This window comes from Protomyctophum parallelum (assembly GCF_964188405.1).
Source record: "Protomyctophum parallelum genome assembly, chromosome: 1".
Lineage (NCBI taxonomy): Eukaryota > Metazoa > Chordata > Actinopteri > Myctophiformes > Myctophidae > Protomyctophum > Protomyctophum parallelum.
Window position 1 is genome coordinate 85,069,988 of NC_139697.1, and position 17,286 is coordinate 85,087,273.

At 40.3% G+C, this 17,286-nt stretch overlaps 2 protein-coding genes across 2 annotated transcripts in view; one reads left to right on the forward strand and one right to left on the reverse strand.

The window, feature by feature from the left end:
- thap12a (THAP domain containing 12a) overlaps positions 1-17,286 on the forward strand; it is a 403,705-nt gene that overhangs the window by 281,752 nt on the left and 104,667 nt on the right. The gene's annotated exons all lie outside the window — the stretch shown is intronic.
- dgat2 (diacylglycerol O-acyltransferase 2) lies at positions 1,277-10,396 on the reverse strand. Its single transcript, XM_083765295.1, has 8 exons — positions 10,056-10,396; positions 8,658-8,786; positions 8,273-8,380; positions 7,616-7,686; positions 4,957-5,161; positions 4,436-4,610; positions 3,587-3,786; positions 1,277-2,667 (listed from the first exon to the last, which is right to left on the reverse strand). The coding sequence occupies exons 1-8, from the start codon at positions 10,099-10,101 to the stop codon at positions 2,513-2,515; spliced, it is 1,089 nt and encodes a 362-aa protein (XP_083621421.1). The 5' UTR covers positions 10,102-10,396; the 3' UTR covers positions 1,277-2,512.

Below are 17,286 nucleotides of genomic sequence, written 5' to 3' on the forward strand. Positions count from 1 at the left end.
GTTTGTTAGATGAACAAGTTCAAATGTCAGGTCACCGTCCTCACCTCTATTTGCAAATCTTAACTTTTTTTTTAACCCTTTTTAATATAACATCCTTAAAACATGCATCTTCATTTATAAATATGCACTTCATGAACTCAATGTTACACCACTAGGGGGCAGCTTTGTATCAACCACTAAGGCATCTCAGATTGCCCATATCCACCTTACTTGTCCATCCTCCTTATATATATATATATAAACTGAATGCCATTGCCAACGTAGCTAATTAACCCATAGGCATCTACATTACATTTCTGCCTTTTTTCAGTTGATATACTGATTTGTATTTATCTCCATTTCTAACTATTTTGTGTTCGTAAAACGTCATGTAAAGAAAAGGCGAGGTCCTCATCGACTCACCTGTTTTTCACCTCACCTGCACAACACCTTTTTCTTACCCAAGATGTTATTGTATAACCGGTATGTACTTATCTTGCAAGTAATGTTATCCAACTAGGAGATAACTCAAACTAAATTTGAAAGTGGAATACAATGAATGTGCAGCTTATAAAAGGGTGCAGTCTCTCCAGAGGATGAACTTGGCAACCCACCTGAACATTTATTTTTGTCTCCACCAGCCGAAGGCATGAGGAGAGTATGTTTTGCACTGTCCGGACTGTCTCCTCCAGATTCTGTACAAAAATCCTGCAAATCGTTACAGTATCTCTAGTCCTGACTGACAGATCTGTCAGAGATCTCATATTCCATCATAATTGGCTAACATTGGCTTTCAAAGTTTGCAGGATTGGCCCGTTTTCAACAAAAAGCCTCAAATTATGAATGCAGCGTGCAATTTCCGTGATATCTTTCACGCACTTTCCTACTAGGCTGAGGAATATATTCCACCCTTTTCACATTGGCCAGTTATAGTGCCACCAGGAGGCCACAAACTGATCTGGCTTGGTGGAGACCTGTGCCCTGAGGGGCACTTTTTCTAGTCTGTTTATGATTTGGGGAGACAGGGTTACAGACACTCTGTAGTGGTGATTCCATCTGCATATAGAGCTTTGATTCACAAAACCCTTTTGACCATAAAATGACTTTAATAATATTCGTAAATAGTGGTGTTATGCAAATGTGGAAAAGCTACTTTGAACAAGTTTGAGTTTTATTTTTCAATGTAGCCTAGTATACTTCAATGAATATGTTCAAATGTAAATTGAAAAATATATTAGAACTATATTGTGTATCTATTAGTTTGATGAGAACAATAATGCATACATCTCATTCTGAAAACATAAAAAAAAGTTTAATTTAAATACAGGCAGAAGGTTTATTGCTTGCATGTATTGCACAGGGATTAGAGTCTTGTGTACACTGCTCTTCTCTATAAGTCACTTGGTGAATCCAAATTAAATGACATTTCAATTGACACCTTTTACCAGGTACCAATCTTAACACCATTCTAGAAGCTGACATACAGTACTCTTATACATTCTGTATTAGTGAGTAGTGACACCTTAAGACATTATGGCATTAGATAGCTTTAAGATGACATGACCTTTGTGATGCCTTCCTCTTTGCTACAGTATATTTCACCCTAGTGATCACTGATTATGCATGTTACATAATATAATGTGGAAAAATACATCCGAATTCCCACAATAGCACATTCTCTTCGTGAACTACTTTTCAAAACACTTGGAAATGCAAGGCCAAAACACCCATGTGGGCATGGTCAACAGCAGAGTGGAGGCAAAAAAGCTCAGCACAAATCAAGAATACAGTACAAAAAAGTGCATCAATATTCACTGAAAATCATTAGACCCTGTGTTTTCCTCTCCTAAGAATAAAATTAATACTTTGTGGCATTGTACAATCACAAATACATATATTTGGCACATACATAGCATGAATCCACTCTTTGATATGCGTGTACATATGTGGGGACAATCATTGGATCTTTGGCTCAATTTTTGGGTATTTTAACCCAACAGTGAAGTTGTTCCTCTCAGTTGCATTGTGGTGCGTTTCAGAACAATAGGATTTCAAGAATTGGAGGAAAATTACAAGAACACATGGTCGGAATGCCTTGGCACTTTTACCTTGCAGCTCCATCTAGTGAAACTGATCTGCCATCACGCCTGACAAGCAGTTCCTCATAGTCCAAACTATGCCCTCTCTCTTCAGACGATGCCAACAGCTATAGATATTGCATACATCTGTAGAAGGACACTTCTTTGGCAGTGGAACGGAGAGTAATTAACTGTTAACTGTAACACCATCAGGGAGAGAGGGCATTCTTTCAGGCCATCATTTCCTCAAACCTACCCTATGTTGAGGAGGAACTATGCTTACAGTATGTCCCTGACATAGCTGAGAGCAAGGGTTTATTTACATACATGCTCATGTATAGAGTTTGCAGTCCAGAGACAAGTCAGAGCCCCAGGCACAGTTTTAGATGGGATTCTTGTGAAGACACTGTCCCAGTCCTCCCAGTTCAGACGTTCCAGAGGGGCCCTCTTTTCTTTCACTGGACATGCAGGACATCACTCTCTTTCAAACCAAAGCGCGTCTTGTACTTGTCGAAAAGGCACCGGAGGGATCTGACATACATGGCATGGTACATATCCACCACATCTTGAGTAGGCGCTTCAACTTTTGGCACTGTGATTGGCTCCCCAACTATATAACAAAACAAGGACAAAATCAAAAAGAAGCACTAATCATGCATGAATTTGTAAAGCGCTTCAATGTTAACCATTAATATACTGTATCCTTGGCGCTGAACTGCACAAATATTGACAGTGTGGATGGAATGGTTGGTCCGTTAACAAACTTTCACTGTCCTGTAATAACCTTTTAAATAAAAAGCCATCGTCATTTTGACATTTCTTTCAGTTCATTTTTGGTGCCTAGACTAAATAATATCAATCAATTATATTTAAATCCGGCTAGCGACAGTGAGGGGCTGTAAGAATGGCAATTGACCCATCCACTGGTCCAAACAACTTTTGTTTGTTAAGTAGGTGGGTGTTAAGTAGTGTGGCCTCTAGGGGGTTCTGGCAAGGCTCCTTGCTCCTGGCAAGGCAGATTCACACCGAGTCTGATTGATTTGAACTGTTCCCTGCTGGCCATGATTCACATCGCCTCGAGTACAATTAATTCAACTCAGAGGGGCCTCAGAGGGGCGCTGTGGACTATGGGGCTTTGACCAATGACTCTTCTGTGACATGACATTCTCCGTCTCTCAGAGTTTAGAGCAAATAATAAAGTTTGACTGTGTTCCAGACGTTGTCTGGAGTTATAACATAATACACAACCAAACTGCAATGTAACATTGTCTCTCGTCTCATCTGTATGGCGTTGACGTCATGTATATATCCTTGGTATGTTAACAGTGACGTCATGGACTAATCCTTGGTATTCTTCCTATATACGTTAATGTGAATCATGGCCAGCGGGGACCAGGCAATCGTATTCGGGAACAGTTTGAATCAAATGGACTCAGTGTGAATCTGTTCTAATAAAATAATGATGCATTATGTTATAGAGAAATCATTACACACAGCCATGCACACGAGTGTTTTGTTTTGTCCCTCACCTAAGGTGGTGATAGGTTTGCAATACGGCACGATGCCCCAGGAGTCAGAGAAAAGACCACATCCATGGAATAGGCAGGGGGCAAAGCCTATGATCCTCTGCAGTCTCCTCTGGGCATTTCTCCACCAGCTGCCCTCTTCAAAGATCACCTGCTTGTAGGCATCATTTTCCCCAAAGGAGTACACTGGGACCAGATCAGACCTGGGGAAGGAAGGAAGAGGTTACTGAGCAAGTGCTTTGCCATTAAAAACTAATTTCCACAAAAAGAACTAGCTTAACGTCCTGGTATTCATAAATATACTGATGCTGGAAAATATTTGCTTTCAAAATCATTTCAGATTAAATGTGCTGAAAACTAACAATATGCAGTAAGGACCTATGAGTTGCTTATGATTTAAAGAACGCGTGAGTAGTAGTAGTTTCTTAACTCTAAGCTTTGAGCTCCAGACAAATGACCCATATTCACACAGTAATTGGTTGTATAAATTGCTTGTATACAATACCCTAGTTGGCAAGGATGGAGGTCTGACAAACCGTATTTTCTTTTAACACTAAGCTTCTTTAGCAAAAGTAAAAAACTGAATATATAGGCTAATCCAATACCAAACACGATACATAACCTAGTTTGTTAGTCAGCATAACCAAACCCATTCGTTTTCCTCTGGGACTGAATGTTACACAGCAGAATTTACGCAGTCCAAATAGTGTACAAATGGACCCTTAAAGACCAATTTGGTTACATTTGAACACTCAAGAGTTAAACTGAGGTACACTTTACTCAGATTGTGCTTCAGGGTTTATGGGGTCTCAATTCTACATATTCATTGTGGACTTTGGTGTATCGTCTCACCCTTTCTCAAGGGCCAGCCTCACAAAGCCCTTGCGCTTCATCAGGGTGACACTGTTCATGCCAGGTGCACAGTCCAGAGACTCTGCAGCTCCCCCAACAACAATGACCACAGCATTGCCCGTGCCATTATGTGACAGCAGGTAGTCAATGGAGTTCCGGTTTACTGGACAGATACCTGGGTAAAATATATAACTTATTAGTTGCAATAAATTATTTGTATTACCTTCAAGAAGGAATCAACAAATCACTTAAAAGATTTGCTTTACCTTCAAGTAATAAGCAAATACAATAATCTTAAAATCAGAATATATTGCGTTAATGCCAAAATATAAAATAATGACTTGAATAAAGTCCATACTGTACAGTGTACATGCATACAAACTTCTACCCTCTAGTTTACTGTATCAGCACATACAGGGAACCAGCGGCCATTTCAGCTAGGCAATAGGACAAAGCTCAGTGTCCCCTTGCAGTTACAGTTAGCATTATCAGACATCTCCTCCTTATCAGGAACTCCTTACCTCCAGACATCAGGTAGTCTCTCAGAACTGGAAAACGGAAGTTTCCCGCCAGAGTAGCCAGGGAGGGCCTTATTCCTGGGAACTTATTGGAGAAGCCTGTGGCTTCTGTGCTAAAGTTACAGAAAGCACCAAAACAGAGAATGCCATGTGGATGGTAGCCAAAGATGTAGTTCCGGCTAGGCAGCAGGTCATGGGTTTTAATTAGCTACAAAACAAAAACGGACAGCCTTGGATTAATTTATATGCATGTCATGTTTGTAGCAAGTGCAAGACTAAACTTATGAGCTCAGTTCTTAAGAGTGAGCAAGCAACCACATACAATTAGCACAAAACTTGTATGTAGACATCCTTATCGTTCAACACTTTAAGTATATGGCCCTACTCTATCTGTCCTTCCTGGTACAGCCTGCTCCATCTGCCCATGTACAGTACAGCCATAAAACAATGACTGCTGCAACACTAATATAATTATTCTATGTTCTATACATTGCATATTTGATAATTACGTTTTGCATCCATCTCCAATAAATCAGAATACCAAGTGGCAGTTTTGTGGATACATTTTAAACTGTACACCATGTAGCCTTGTGTACTGTGGACAAGGTCTCCCACCCACAGTGGTGAGTCAAACATGGCAGTTGCACAACATTATCAGCAAATTTCAGTGGGGATAGCATGATGTGGTAGATTTTGGGAATACCTTTTGGTTTTGGTTGGGTTAATAAGAGTGTCTTACATTTACCAGCATGTATGTACAGTATACTAACAGGAGAAAATATGGGGATGCAGGCAAACCAACAACAGCAGCCTGCTGGTCTGCATTAGCTAATGTTTTGTAGAAATTTTAATTACTACAAAGGGTATGACTGGATTTAGTGGATTGTGTGTGGCCTTCATTTAATAACAGAGATTTCTAATATAGACATTACTGATTTCTTGGGTGCAATAAAGCACTTCATCTTTGGAGCCCTTCAGGGTGTGACCATTTTATTATTATTATTTCCTGCACTGATATCTTTCAGGTTTGGGATGTTCATGTCTGTCTTCTGCTTCTTTTTCATGACTAAAAGTCATGAAATCAGTCCAGTCACACCTATACAGTGCTCAAAGTACAGTGATAAGCAAAGTTCAGGCTCCACTTTTTATGCTTCAATGAGAAGATAACATGCATGATGCAAATTATTTTCTACAATCAAATTCGACCAGCAGTTCGTTTTGATATCACATGGGCCGTACAATGACCAAGACAACAAGCAACAATAAGGGGTTAACTGCACCAGCTGCATTAAAGCATTGAGTTGATTTATATTCTGCAGTCATTGAGGACAATGAGAAGGACCATAATGGTAGAAACAGTGTGGACTAAAGGCTGATGTATATAAATAAATGTAATGCAAAATGTCATTTATTAGAGTATAAATCAACCTTAAATATCCTAGCCTACATGTCTAAGATAGCGCCTATGATATTGTCTTTGGTAATCAAAAACAAAGTGGGTGGTGGCCTGGTGGGGGTGTGGTATCCGGAGAACTTGCCAGTTTACCAACTCGCCGCAATTTAGTGCATTTTAAACACCATAGTACCGAAACAATGTAATTCATTAGTAAACAATTCCTGAAATGGTAGGCCTACTTAGAATTGGTATTCACATACTCAACTTAGCTAGCTGACCATTTAATTGCACAAAATAATTTGATCACTTTGGAAATGAACTATAACATCTGTGAGTTTGACATACTACACTGATGAAGACAGCATGTTAGCATAACGATGAAGACATTGATGAAGAATTTTCGCTGGGGTGACTTGGTAAACTGGCGAGTTCTCCGGCTAAATGTTTGGTCCCAACATGAACAACTACACGCCCTGTGTGTGTGTGTCTCTCTAAGTGAGTGAGAGAAGGCTTCCCTTTCCCCACACTACTGTAGGACTGTACTCCGATCTCAAGATGAAGTGAGGACAAGAAAAACAACTCAGCATTGTTATGTGCTGCTGCCTATCTGTTTGGACAAAGTCTAAAGACCTTGCATTAATCAACATGAGACAAGGAGCAGCATGGAGTAAACAGTTGATACTGGATTCTCCCCTGATAATCTTATCAATGTCTTAGAGTCTGTTAATTGCTGGGCAACAGCATAATCAATGGTAATATTGATGAGCTTTACATCGGTTCAAAACAGACAGTTTGAATTACATGTAACGTAATATGATGAGCAATAAAAAACATCAATTCCTGTGGTCTTTAATACATTTAGACCTGAGGTCAATTTTAAAAACGCCATTCTAAATCCTAAACAAAGTTTTTTCGTTTAGTTTTTCCCAAAAATACAAAATTCATGTTGTACATATACATATATATGTACATATACAGTAGCAACATCTATAATGACAGAAGCGTAGGCTTTCCCGGTCTTAATGGGTTAAAAGTGCTATGAACATAAAAAACGTATTATTGCTACAACTGTCACAAAACGTTTTTTGTGCAGAAAAGGCATTATTAATCAAGGTTAGGGTCACATTTTATGTCAGATCAATTAACATGATCAATTATCTACAGATAACTAAACAGCCACACACTGAGGGACATGTTTGACCTACAGTTACACACAGCGAGGAAGTCTGGATGCAAACATAATGCACGTGGCAGATATTGACCTACCCTGACAGGGAAGTAGTCTCTAAAGTAGCTCCATACTGTCCAGTTTCTCACCCAAGAGGACCTCCTGCCACCTACAAAGAAAATGTTTTTATTTTATTTTGTATTAATCGCCTTCATTTAACTCAATTAGACCCGAGGACAATTCTACAAATGCCTTTTAAATCCTCAGTTTTATGAAAAACCTGTTTCTATATCAGTGGTGCTCAACCTTTTTCATGTCAAGGACCCCCAGAATTATCTGTATTTGGCTGCTAAAAATGTTTTTCCAGTGACCCCCCCCCCCCCCCCCCAGAAGCAAAGATTTGAGTTAAAAACGTTCACTCTGAAAGAATATATAGATTCAAAGATTTGCGCCACATTTTCACGATTAAAAAATAATAGCAGATCTACAAGCTCGTAGCACGGCACTCGGTGCCACGCTATGAGCTTGTAGATCTTCCATTTTTCAATAGCTAAAGTAAAACATAATGCTTAAAACACCAAAAGGGGTTAAAATCAGCCACTTCTCTATACTGCCTACACAAACAAAATAGCCAACACGTGACTCTAAAAGCCTCCAATAAACATTTGTCAGGTTTTATGGATAAACACAAATCTAAAGCTTGAGAAATGTACCGTATATACCAGTAAGTTGATTAACACAGGTGGCTCGCTTACCTTGTTTGGGGGTGTTCCAGTCAAAGACGAGCCAGGCAGTGTACAGGGCAGCGATGATCCAGCAGTCTGTGCAGAACATGTAGATCAAAAGCACAGTGCAGGAAGCACCTGGAGGGAAAGAGTATACAAGTCTAATCATTTTCTTGAAATGTCCTAAATAATGGACACAGTTCCATAACTAGCCATTATGTAAACAACACATACCAAGTCTGCACTAAACTAGTACAAGAGCCAGGGGTGAAGGGGGCTTATTAGCGGATTGACCTCAACTTTTCTAAGAAACTAATGAGACCACAAGCTAACACTGCTAAGAGACTAATGAGACAACAAGCTAACACTGTAGGTTTTACAGGTGCATGCAGTAGTACACTACACTCTCACTCACCCAGTGCAAGGAATGAGATGACCCATTGCAGCACAGAGATGACTCGCAGGTGTTTCTCCATCTTGGATCGGCAGAGCCAGGGAACGGAGGGCAGTTCCTGAAGGGCAGATAGCAGGCTGGATCCGGTGCCTGGAGGCAAACAGGAGATAGTAAAGACATTAGTCTTTTTCATTCTGCGATTCTATAAGATCGATTACCGTGAAGCACTGAAGAACACACGTAAAAAAACACACCAAAAAAAACATATATATATATATAATTATATATATATATATATATACACCATATATAAAATAAAGGCTTTCACCTTTATTTTATAGAGGGACAGACAGTAGGCTGACAGGAAATGGGGGAGAGAGAGATGGGGGAGTGACATGCAGTAAAGGCCGTCGGGATCGGGAGTCGAACCCGTGGCACACTGCCAGACTCGACTCGGGCTACCGGCCAGGGTGCCTGGACCGCTGAGCCACGGCCCAGGCCAAAACAAAATGCATTTGTTAAAGACTAAATAACACCGTCACAATTCATCAAAGCAAGACGACATTAATTAATGAGCCCCTGGACAATAACAAAATGACAGATTAGAGAATGTGCCACAGAAATAGAATTAACATCAAGATCTAACAGACCATAAAATAAATGCCAAAACTCAAACAGCTATGTGTGTATAGCTGTAAACGGTGTGAGAAGTCCAGAGCATTAGATAGACTAAAGCTGGCTGAGCTTACGCACAGAGCCACTAAAGACAAGAGCAGATCTTCCCTTCAGGACAACAGTTACTTAATCCTATCTGTTCAGACTGAAAATAACCAATGCCATGCTGTTGAATGAACATGATGCAGAAACACTAACGCTACCTCCTAAGGGCTTAATGTCTTTGGGCATATGAAAGTCAGTGCAAAAGTGAGAGACCACAAACAGTCTGAATCCACTATACTATCCCCTATCATCAGGGAGATGAGCCATATGGTCTCTTGGTCTGACAAGTTAACAAGTATACAGAATAAAGATGAACAACATAAATGTGCAGGTTCTGCTGGAACAAGTGGTTTGTGATTCACACACACACAGCTAATATCAGAATCCTATATGGGCTATTTTTTTTTTCATTAACTGAATTTGAAATCTGTGTGCCCCATTGTTTTTTCCCTTGACAACTGGTCTGCTTCATCAGTCACAGTCTCCTCACCTCTTGTCACAACAAAGTTCAGATTGGTTTGAGCTCCCTGAAAGTAGGCTCTTGGTAATAACTCCCCGACCACTCGGACATGTTCAGGCACCTAAATAAACCATCATTAACCACGGTAACGTTTGTATTTGTAGACTACACAAGAAGAACAGTGAATTTGTTTGGACATGGAACCATGCACGTCCACATTTAATTGAATTGAGTCTTACCTTGAAGGATACCGGGACCGGAATATGCAGCAAGCATTGTCTTCATTTTTGAACGCTTAGATGACAAAAGAGTCAGAATTTCAGAAATGTTTGCTGCTGGCAAGTTGGAGTAAACCTCTACAGCCCCGCTATCATTACTGCCTTCGACTGCAGTGTATTGAACAGCGGTGAGTGCATTTAATCAGCGTGGGTGGAGCCACAGTCCGGTAGGGTAGGGTGGGTATGGGCAAGAACCCGTATGGTTTGGTGCCAGGCTGCCAGCAGTGTGAGCCGCCTATGCCCCCTAGTGCCAATGAGTGAGTGAACAGTGAAGTGGATGCCCTCCTCCTTTCCTAGCGTGCCAAACGAAACTGCAGCTATGGAAACGTACCGCCGGTGCGAGTCGCGCGAATCCTCATTGAGGGGACGGTGGCACCCTAGTATTTATCAAGATGGCAGTCACGTGGGACTGCAGCTACTCAATAATGTGTTTGTCTCATTACAGTATGTCAGAGGTCATATTTACCTTGAGAGTTTGTTTTCTCGTTTTTTAAGCTGATCATCGTTGCAGTATAGGTGTAGCCAACTGTAGGAACATTTTGCCAGCTGTATTGTTTGTCACACAAAGATAATGACGTAGGCCTATTTGGAAAGAATAAACTTTGTTTTAAATTATATTAATAATAACCTTTACATGTGTTTACGGAGAACATGACCTACCACATCCAGTCCAACACCAAAACGCCTGGGTTTCAGATCCTACATGACAGTAATGTGAATATGGTGGACAGCAGCTCATTTCTACGAAGGCATTTGTGACACAAACTTGCAAAATATATATATTATGAACCATAAGCCCTATTTCAAATAGGCAATGCACCACCGTGCGATGCGTTGTCAGCTTGTAGATCTGCTATTTTCTGAAGATGTCTGAATTTCGAAATAACTTTTTATATATATATTTTTGGAAATGCTCTCAATTCCAGTCCAGCAATGCATGCCATTGATATAATACTTTGTAATACTAGAGTATTTACTTTGTCCACCTCTGGTTAATAGGCTAATGTGCCACTGTGCCTGTGGGCAGCTGTGGACACTGACAGAGTTGTGTAAAGTTCTGTCATGTGCCATCCGCTTTGCTTATACCTGCCTAGTCCTGCCTAGAAACACTATTTGGCATCTAGAATGCTCAGTGTGCAACCTCTGTATGTGCTGATAACGTTTGGATGCCAAATAATGATCTCTCTCTCTCTCTCTCTCTCTCTCTCTCTCTCTCTCTCTCTCTCTCTCTCTCTCTCTCTCTCTCTCTCTCTCTCTCTCATTCTTTATCTCTGTCTTTCTCCCTCCCTCTTAGGTCACGTAGATGAGCCATATAGATACAGATAAACGATAAGGCATTTCTCCAGGTGTAGACACCAATAATAGCCTACAGTTAGTTAAGACAACAACAAACTTAGGTAGGTTCTCCCCAACCCCTGACAAATTGTGCAGTTTTGTTGAGCAAGCCCTGATGCTTCAGAACCTTTTCTGGAAGGCAGAAGGCTGAACAGTCTGTGGAAGGGATCTCAGAATATGCTGGAGGCTCTGCTTAGTTGTACAGTAGATGTACTTGATTGGGAATATTTTTAATTTTATATATTTTTTTCCCCCATTTTAAAATACAAGACATACATGACCACGTACAGAACAGAACAAACAAAACAAAACAAGAAAGAGACAACAACAACAAACTACTATAACAAACCCTCGCAATTACCCAAATTTAATGGTGAAACGTTCAGTCTTTTAGCCAGGATGACACACTAGGAGGGTTAGGGTTCTTCCAGTGGAGCAATATACAACGTCTGGCTATGAGGGAAGCAAAAGCAACCAAGTCGGCCTGGAATCTGTTTAATCTGCCTGCTACTGGACTCAGGAGGTACACCAAACATGGCAATTAGAGAACAGGGCGTCACAGAGAATCCAAGAAGAGAACCATAGTGAGTGTCCAAAAAAAGGGAAGCTTTGGGCATGAATAAAAAGTGTGTGTATGGTCTGAAGGGGATTGAAGGCACCTGATACAAGAGTCATGTGTTTCTGGAAATAATCTGAGCTTAGCCGTATGAATAGAAGGCACATACAAGTGCAGACACATAGGAGGAGTTGATCCTGGTGATATAGACAGCTTGTCGGCCCAGGCAGTGGGCCCACCATTCCTCAATCAACTCCGTCCACGCTCACTCTCACCTCAATCAAGAGAGAGAATTGTCCTAGAGGAGATAAGAGCACTGTAAATTGATGAGGTACAGTATTAAACAGGGAATCTGATGCTGACATTATGGTCTAGGTTTTCTCAGGTAAACAAGGGAAGGGTTTAAAACGAGTGCTTGCAAAAAATCAAACTAATATTTTTATTATCCAGTTTAGTGGTGAGACCTTCCAAGGAACTAAATGATCCATCGCTCTATAGATCACTGAAAGAGACAAGACCATTCTCCTTCCACTTATAGGTCGAATCCAAAGCAGAGGGTAAGAACAGGTGGTTATTGCAGATGGGTAGGACTGAAAGAGATTTCAATTTAGTCAAATTTTCAATGAAGAGAGAATACTGGGAATAATGTGTTGGTAGAGGAGCAAAAAGTAATGCTGGAAGGGAGGATGTAGTACAGGAGCTAGCCTCCATATCACCAGATAAGAGAGAGTGGGAGAGTAACACCACCTCTTCATCATTAAAATGTATGCCACTCAATAATAAAATATCATATTGGGTGAGACAAGACCGTCATCTTGTTTGGGTCTCTTAAGAGAGACTTACAGCCCATATAAAAGAAGATAGCATTTTTTTTGAGTGAATTAAAAAACTATTTGTATTTCGTAATACTATATTGACTTTGTCCACAACTAGTGAATAGGCCAGCTGGTTCTCATGCATTTAGAAACTGTGGGCAGCTGTGGACAGTGTTTCCTTCTTCATGTGTTCGCAGGATGTGAAGGCCCTGTTGGGATTTCTTGACTGTGACACTGGAGTGTCCAGCTGAGAATACCAAGAACATCAGCACGTGAACACAAAGAACTGTTCGTCTGAGTGGTCATTTATTGAGATATACTGCCAAACACAGACAGACTATGGCCTGTGCCAATGTCTGACTGGCTGATGCAGCATAATCTAGCTGAGTTCTAGCTGAGTTCTCTGCCCCCTAACAGACAGCAAACATGTGAATACTGTCCACATGACCTCAGGGGCCAGGGCACCTGTGGACAGAGTTGTGTAAAGTTGTGTAAAGCTGCCATCCACTTTGCTTAGCCATTATGGTGAGCCCTGCCTAGAAACACCATTTGGCATCTAGAATGCCCAGTGCAACCAAGTCATAAAGGCATAACCTACCATATGTGCTGCCAAATCGTGCACACTCTCTCTCTTCCCCTCTCTCCATCTTTGTGGTGTGTGGATAATTGTCTCTGGTTTGGTTTGTGCTGTTGTTCATTGCAATGCTGATAGTGTTTTTGAATTTTGATGTTATTTCTTATTTTTTTACTCCGAGCTATTGTGTCACTTATGTAGATGTTTCTTACAGTCTTCCCAATATTTTAAAGGATAAAAATACTGATTGTTTACAAATCTATACCTTGCACTTTGTAAGCAGTTCCTGCAGCTTGCAGGGTTTAATATTTTATCTGATGGCAGAACTCCAACTGGACCTAGACCAGAATCAAACCTGTCCTTGATCGATGTCTACTCTTTGACACATAACTCATGTTGAGAAATGTCTCTATAGTATACGATATTTTGAAGCTTTGTATCAATCGTCCATAAATGATTTTGGTTACTCAATATTAATGGTATATTTCTCCATTGTTGACAATCAGTTACAGTTTAAGACCTACAGCTTTCATACATAATAATCTAGTTTGAAAATCTAGTTTAATATAAATTAAATTATTTGTTATAATTGTACACCTACTTTTATAGTCTGGTTTGTTGATTTATATACTGATGATATATATATATATGTGTTTGCACGCCAGTTTGCACGCGCATTGTGCATTCAGTGCACTGCCTGCGCTATCGTCACTCCTCCCATAGAGTTATAAAGCTGCTCCCCGACGCTGAATCTGTTATTTTTGAGTCTCCTCCCGCTCCCACCCGAGTGGTTAAGAAACTGTTCGCCGACTAAAAACACAGCTGGGGTTCCTGTGTTGCGTTTCATTGAAATCAGTGACTATGAATATGGTTTAGATGGAAGCAACAGGTATTTTAAATAGTCTCGCACAGGGCCCTGCAAGATGCAGGCCCTGGAGCTTAAGTTCCACTAAATTCCATTGTTAATCCGGGCCTGGCTCCCGATGAGCAGATTGGTGCCTTGCATGGTTTCCTACGCCATTGGCCCATTGGTGTGTGAATGGGTGAATATAATTCAAATTGTAAAGCGCGTTGGATAAAGGCGCTACACAGTATAAATGCACCATTTTGATTTACTTTGGCACTCTTTGGTGATTACCAGCTGTACTAGCTTTAAGATATACATGTTATTCAATGTTGCATCTTGAATAACGTCCTGCACCGTGAATGATGAATAAACACCTTATATTACTAGAGCGGTGCCTGTTGGAGCCTCTACATGGAACGATGCAAGTTGGAGTAGGCTGGACTGGATGCTAGGGCTGGGGCGGTATGGATTTGGATGGTATGGTGGTGTCAGAACAGGCCAGCTCCATATATGGAACAATGGGCAGAGGCCCTGTCCAAGCGGTAAGCAGGGGTCCTGTCCAGATGTCAGAAAAGGCTAGCTTATGGAGTTATGTGTCAGGCATGCCCAAATATTGAGTTCTGTGATGTCAGAACAGGCCAGCTCCATATATGGACATGGGCAGGGGCCCTGTCCAGAGCCCGGGCAGAGTTCTTGTGGAGGGTCTGGACAACCGTGTGTCCGACCGACTCGACACCGGGCACGTGCACCCCTGTGGTGGTGTGGAACGTGTGTGTCGAATTTGAAGTCGGTGGGGAGAGTGGTTCCAGATTTATGTGGATTACACACACACAGAGACTTGGTGCATTTATATACCTGTATATATATAAAACCTATTTACATCACTGTATATATATATATATATATACAGTGATGTGAATAGGTTTTCAATGTAATGAGTCCCGTGATGCAGGGATGGTCTTTTAGATGAGTCCATGCAGGGACATTTTATGAGTCCCACTTCAACGACGTTAGGAGTCATATTTTGTCATTTTTTACAAATTGCAGCATTTAACTCCCATTTCATTTTATATGGTTATTATAAATAAAGTGTGTGTGTAATTTTGGTTGTACCGCTGTATAGCCTGTAAATAAGTGGAACAAGCTTGTAAATATCTGGAAACCCCTTACATGTATTGTAGATACGATGAGAGACCCTACTCATTTAGAAGCTGTGGAACCAGCTTCTAAACTTTCTTGCCTTTATCTCCTAAAACCCCCCTCTCTTCTTCCCTTTCTTTGTTTTCTTGGAAAAATAACACTTTCTGAACTATGCATATAAACGAATTTCATCCACTTTTTTAAACTGTGATGTGATAATAAGTATAAATATCAAGAATATGATATACTGAATCCTCAGCATCACTATCACACAGCGGCAACCTCATGAAGAAGTAAGCTAAGGCCAATGTCCCGATACCACCCACTCTGTCCTAGTGAATCTCAACAGGCTTGAATGCTCTGCATGTCTGCTTTTGTGCGGTTGTTCTTGATTTAAATTCTCATTGAGCTGATAGGTGGTGCAATCGTTTGGCTGCTGACTCATGGAGCCACATATATCTATCCTTGTTGCTTGCTCACCATGCCATCACGGACTCCCCCCAGTGAGGCCTGGGTTGAAAGGGTCAGTGCATGTGTCCATCCATAGACTGTCTGCCAAATGTATCATTTGGAAATATCTAACCCTTGTTATCAAAATAAGGTGCCAAAGTTCATAGACAGTCTTATCTTTGGACAAGTAGAGCCAAAGAGCAATTTACACTTTGATACTAACGGCTGCCATATGTATTCACATTTACTGAATGATCTTCATCTAAGATGAGAATCAAAGTTTGATGATGTTACCGTTTCAGTCCATTAATAATCCATAAATAATTTACATAACAATACAAACAAAAGTCAAGAGTCAGTATCCTAGCTAGAAAGAAATTGCATTTTTTAATAATGCAATGTGCAATGAAAGAAAATGTTTTCTCTGGAATCTTGAATCTTGTTTCCTGTCTTCCTGTATAAGATCAAGGTGTGATATTGAGATTGTGTCTGACTGAAAATCTCTATGCATGTCAAAATGCCATTAGCCCATCACATTATGATGAAACAAAAATTCAACCTATGACTTTATTTGAGCAAATAGCTCTTGTCATGGCCGTTGGATAAATGTCTAATCCCTCAGACGTGACAGATGCCACTTGAGCTTTGGGGAATAGATGGTAGAGACAACTGGAAGAGACAACAACCCTAGTATCCGTATGGGGATATTTGCCGAAAATAGCACATCTGCAAGTGTCATGTTGCGACACGATGTGAGCTTGAACATTGGCTAGTTTCGGCAAAGAGATTTGTTGCAGAGGGGGGGAAAGAGTACAGAGCCAATCCCGGTTAACTAAATATTAGTTTACTAAGTATACGGCAATGGTTCCCAAATAATGCTAACCTCAAATTGATTATTTGGCTGCAGACCCCCAGATTGGCTAGTTTCGGCAAAGAGATTTGTTGTAGAGGGGGGAAAGAGTTCTGAGCCAATCCTGGTTAACTAAATATTAGTTTACTAAGTATACGGCAATGGTTCTCAAATAATGCTAACCTCAAATTGATTTTTTTTATTTTTTTGGCTGCAGACCCCCATCTGAAAAAGTTTTGTGCCAAGGACCCACAGAAGAGAAGTTTTGTGTTAAACAGTATGCAAAGTACCAATGCTTTCATTATGAAAATAATAATAATAATAATAATAATCATCATTATTATTATTATAATTATAATTACATTATTATTAATAATAATAATAATAATAATAATAATAATAATAATAATAACACTTTATTTGTATAGCACCTTTCATGACAGCTCAAAGTGATTTACAGAGCAATGGAGAAAAAAAAGAAAAGAAAAGAAAAGCAAGGCATAAACATTAAAAAAAAGAGCAGTAATGCAATACAGTGAGGACATGAATAACAAAAGATCAATTAAAAGCAAGAGTGTAGAAGTGGGTTTTGAGCTGTTATTTTTGAACAGCAAAATTTCCACCC

Coding starts and splice junctions, on each gene's coding strand:
- dgat2 (XM_083765295.1), bottom strand. CDS start 10,101: ATGAAGACAATGCTTGCTGCATATTCCGGTCCCGGTATCCTTCAAG. Junction 8,787..10,055: donor CGGTCCCGGTATCCTTCAAG/GTAAGACTCAAT, acceptor GTTTGCCTCCAG/GCACCGGATCCAGCCTGCTA. Junction 5,162..7,615: donor GAGACTACTTCCCTGTCAGG/GTAGGTCAATAT, acceptor TTTGTTTTGTAG/CTAATTAAAACCCATGACCT.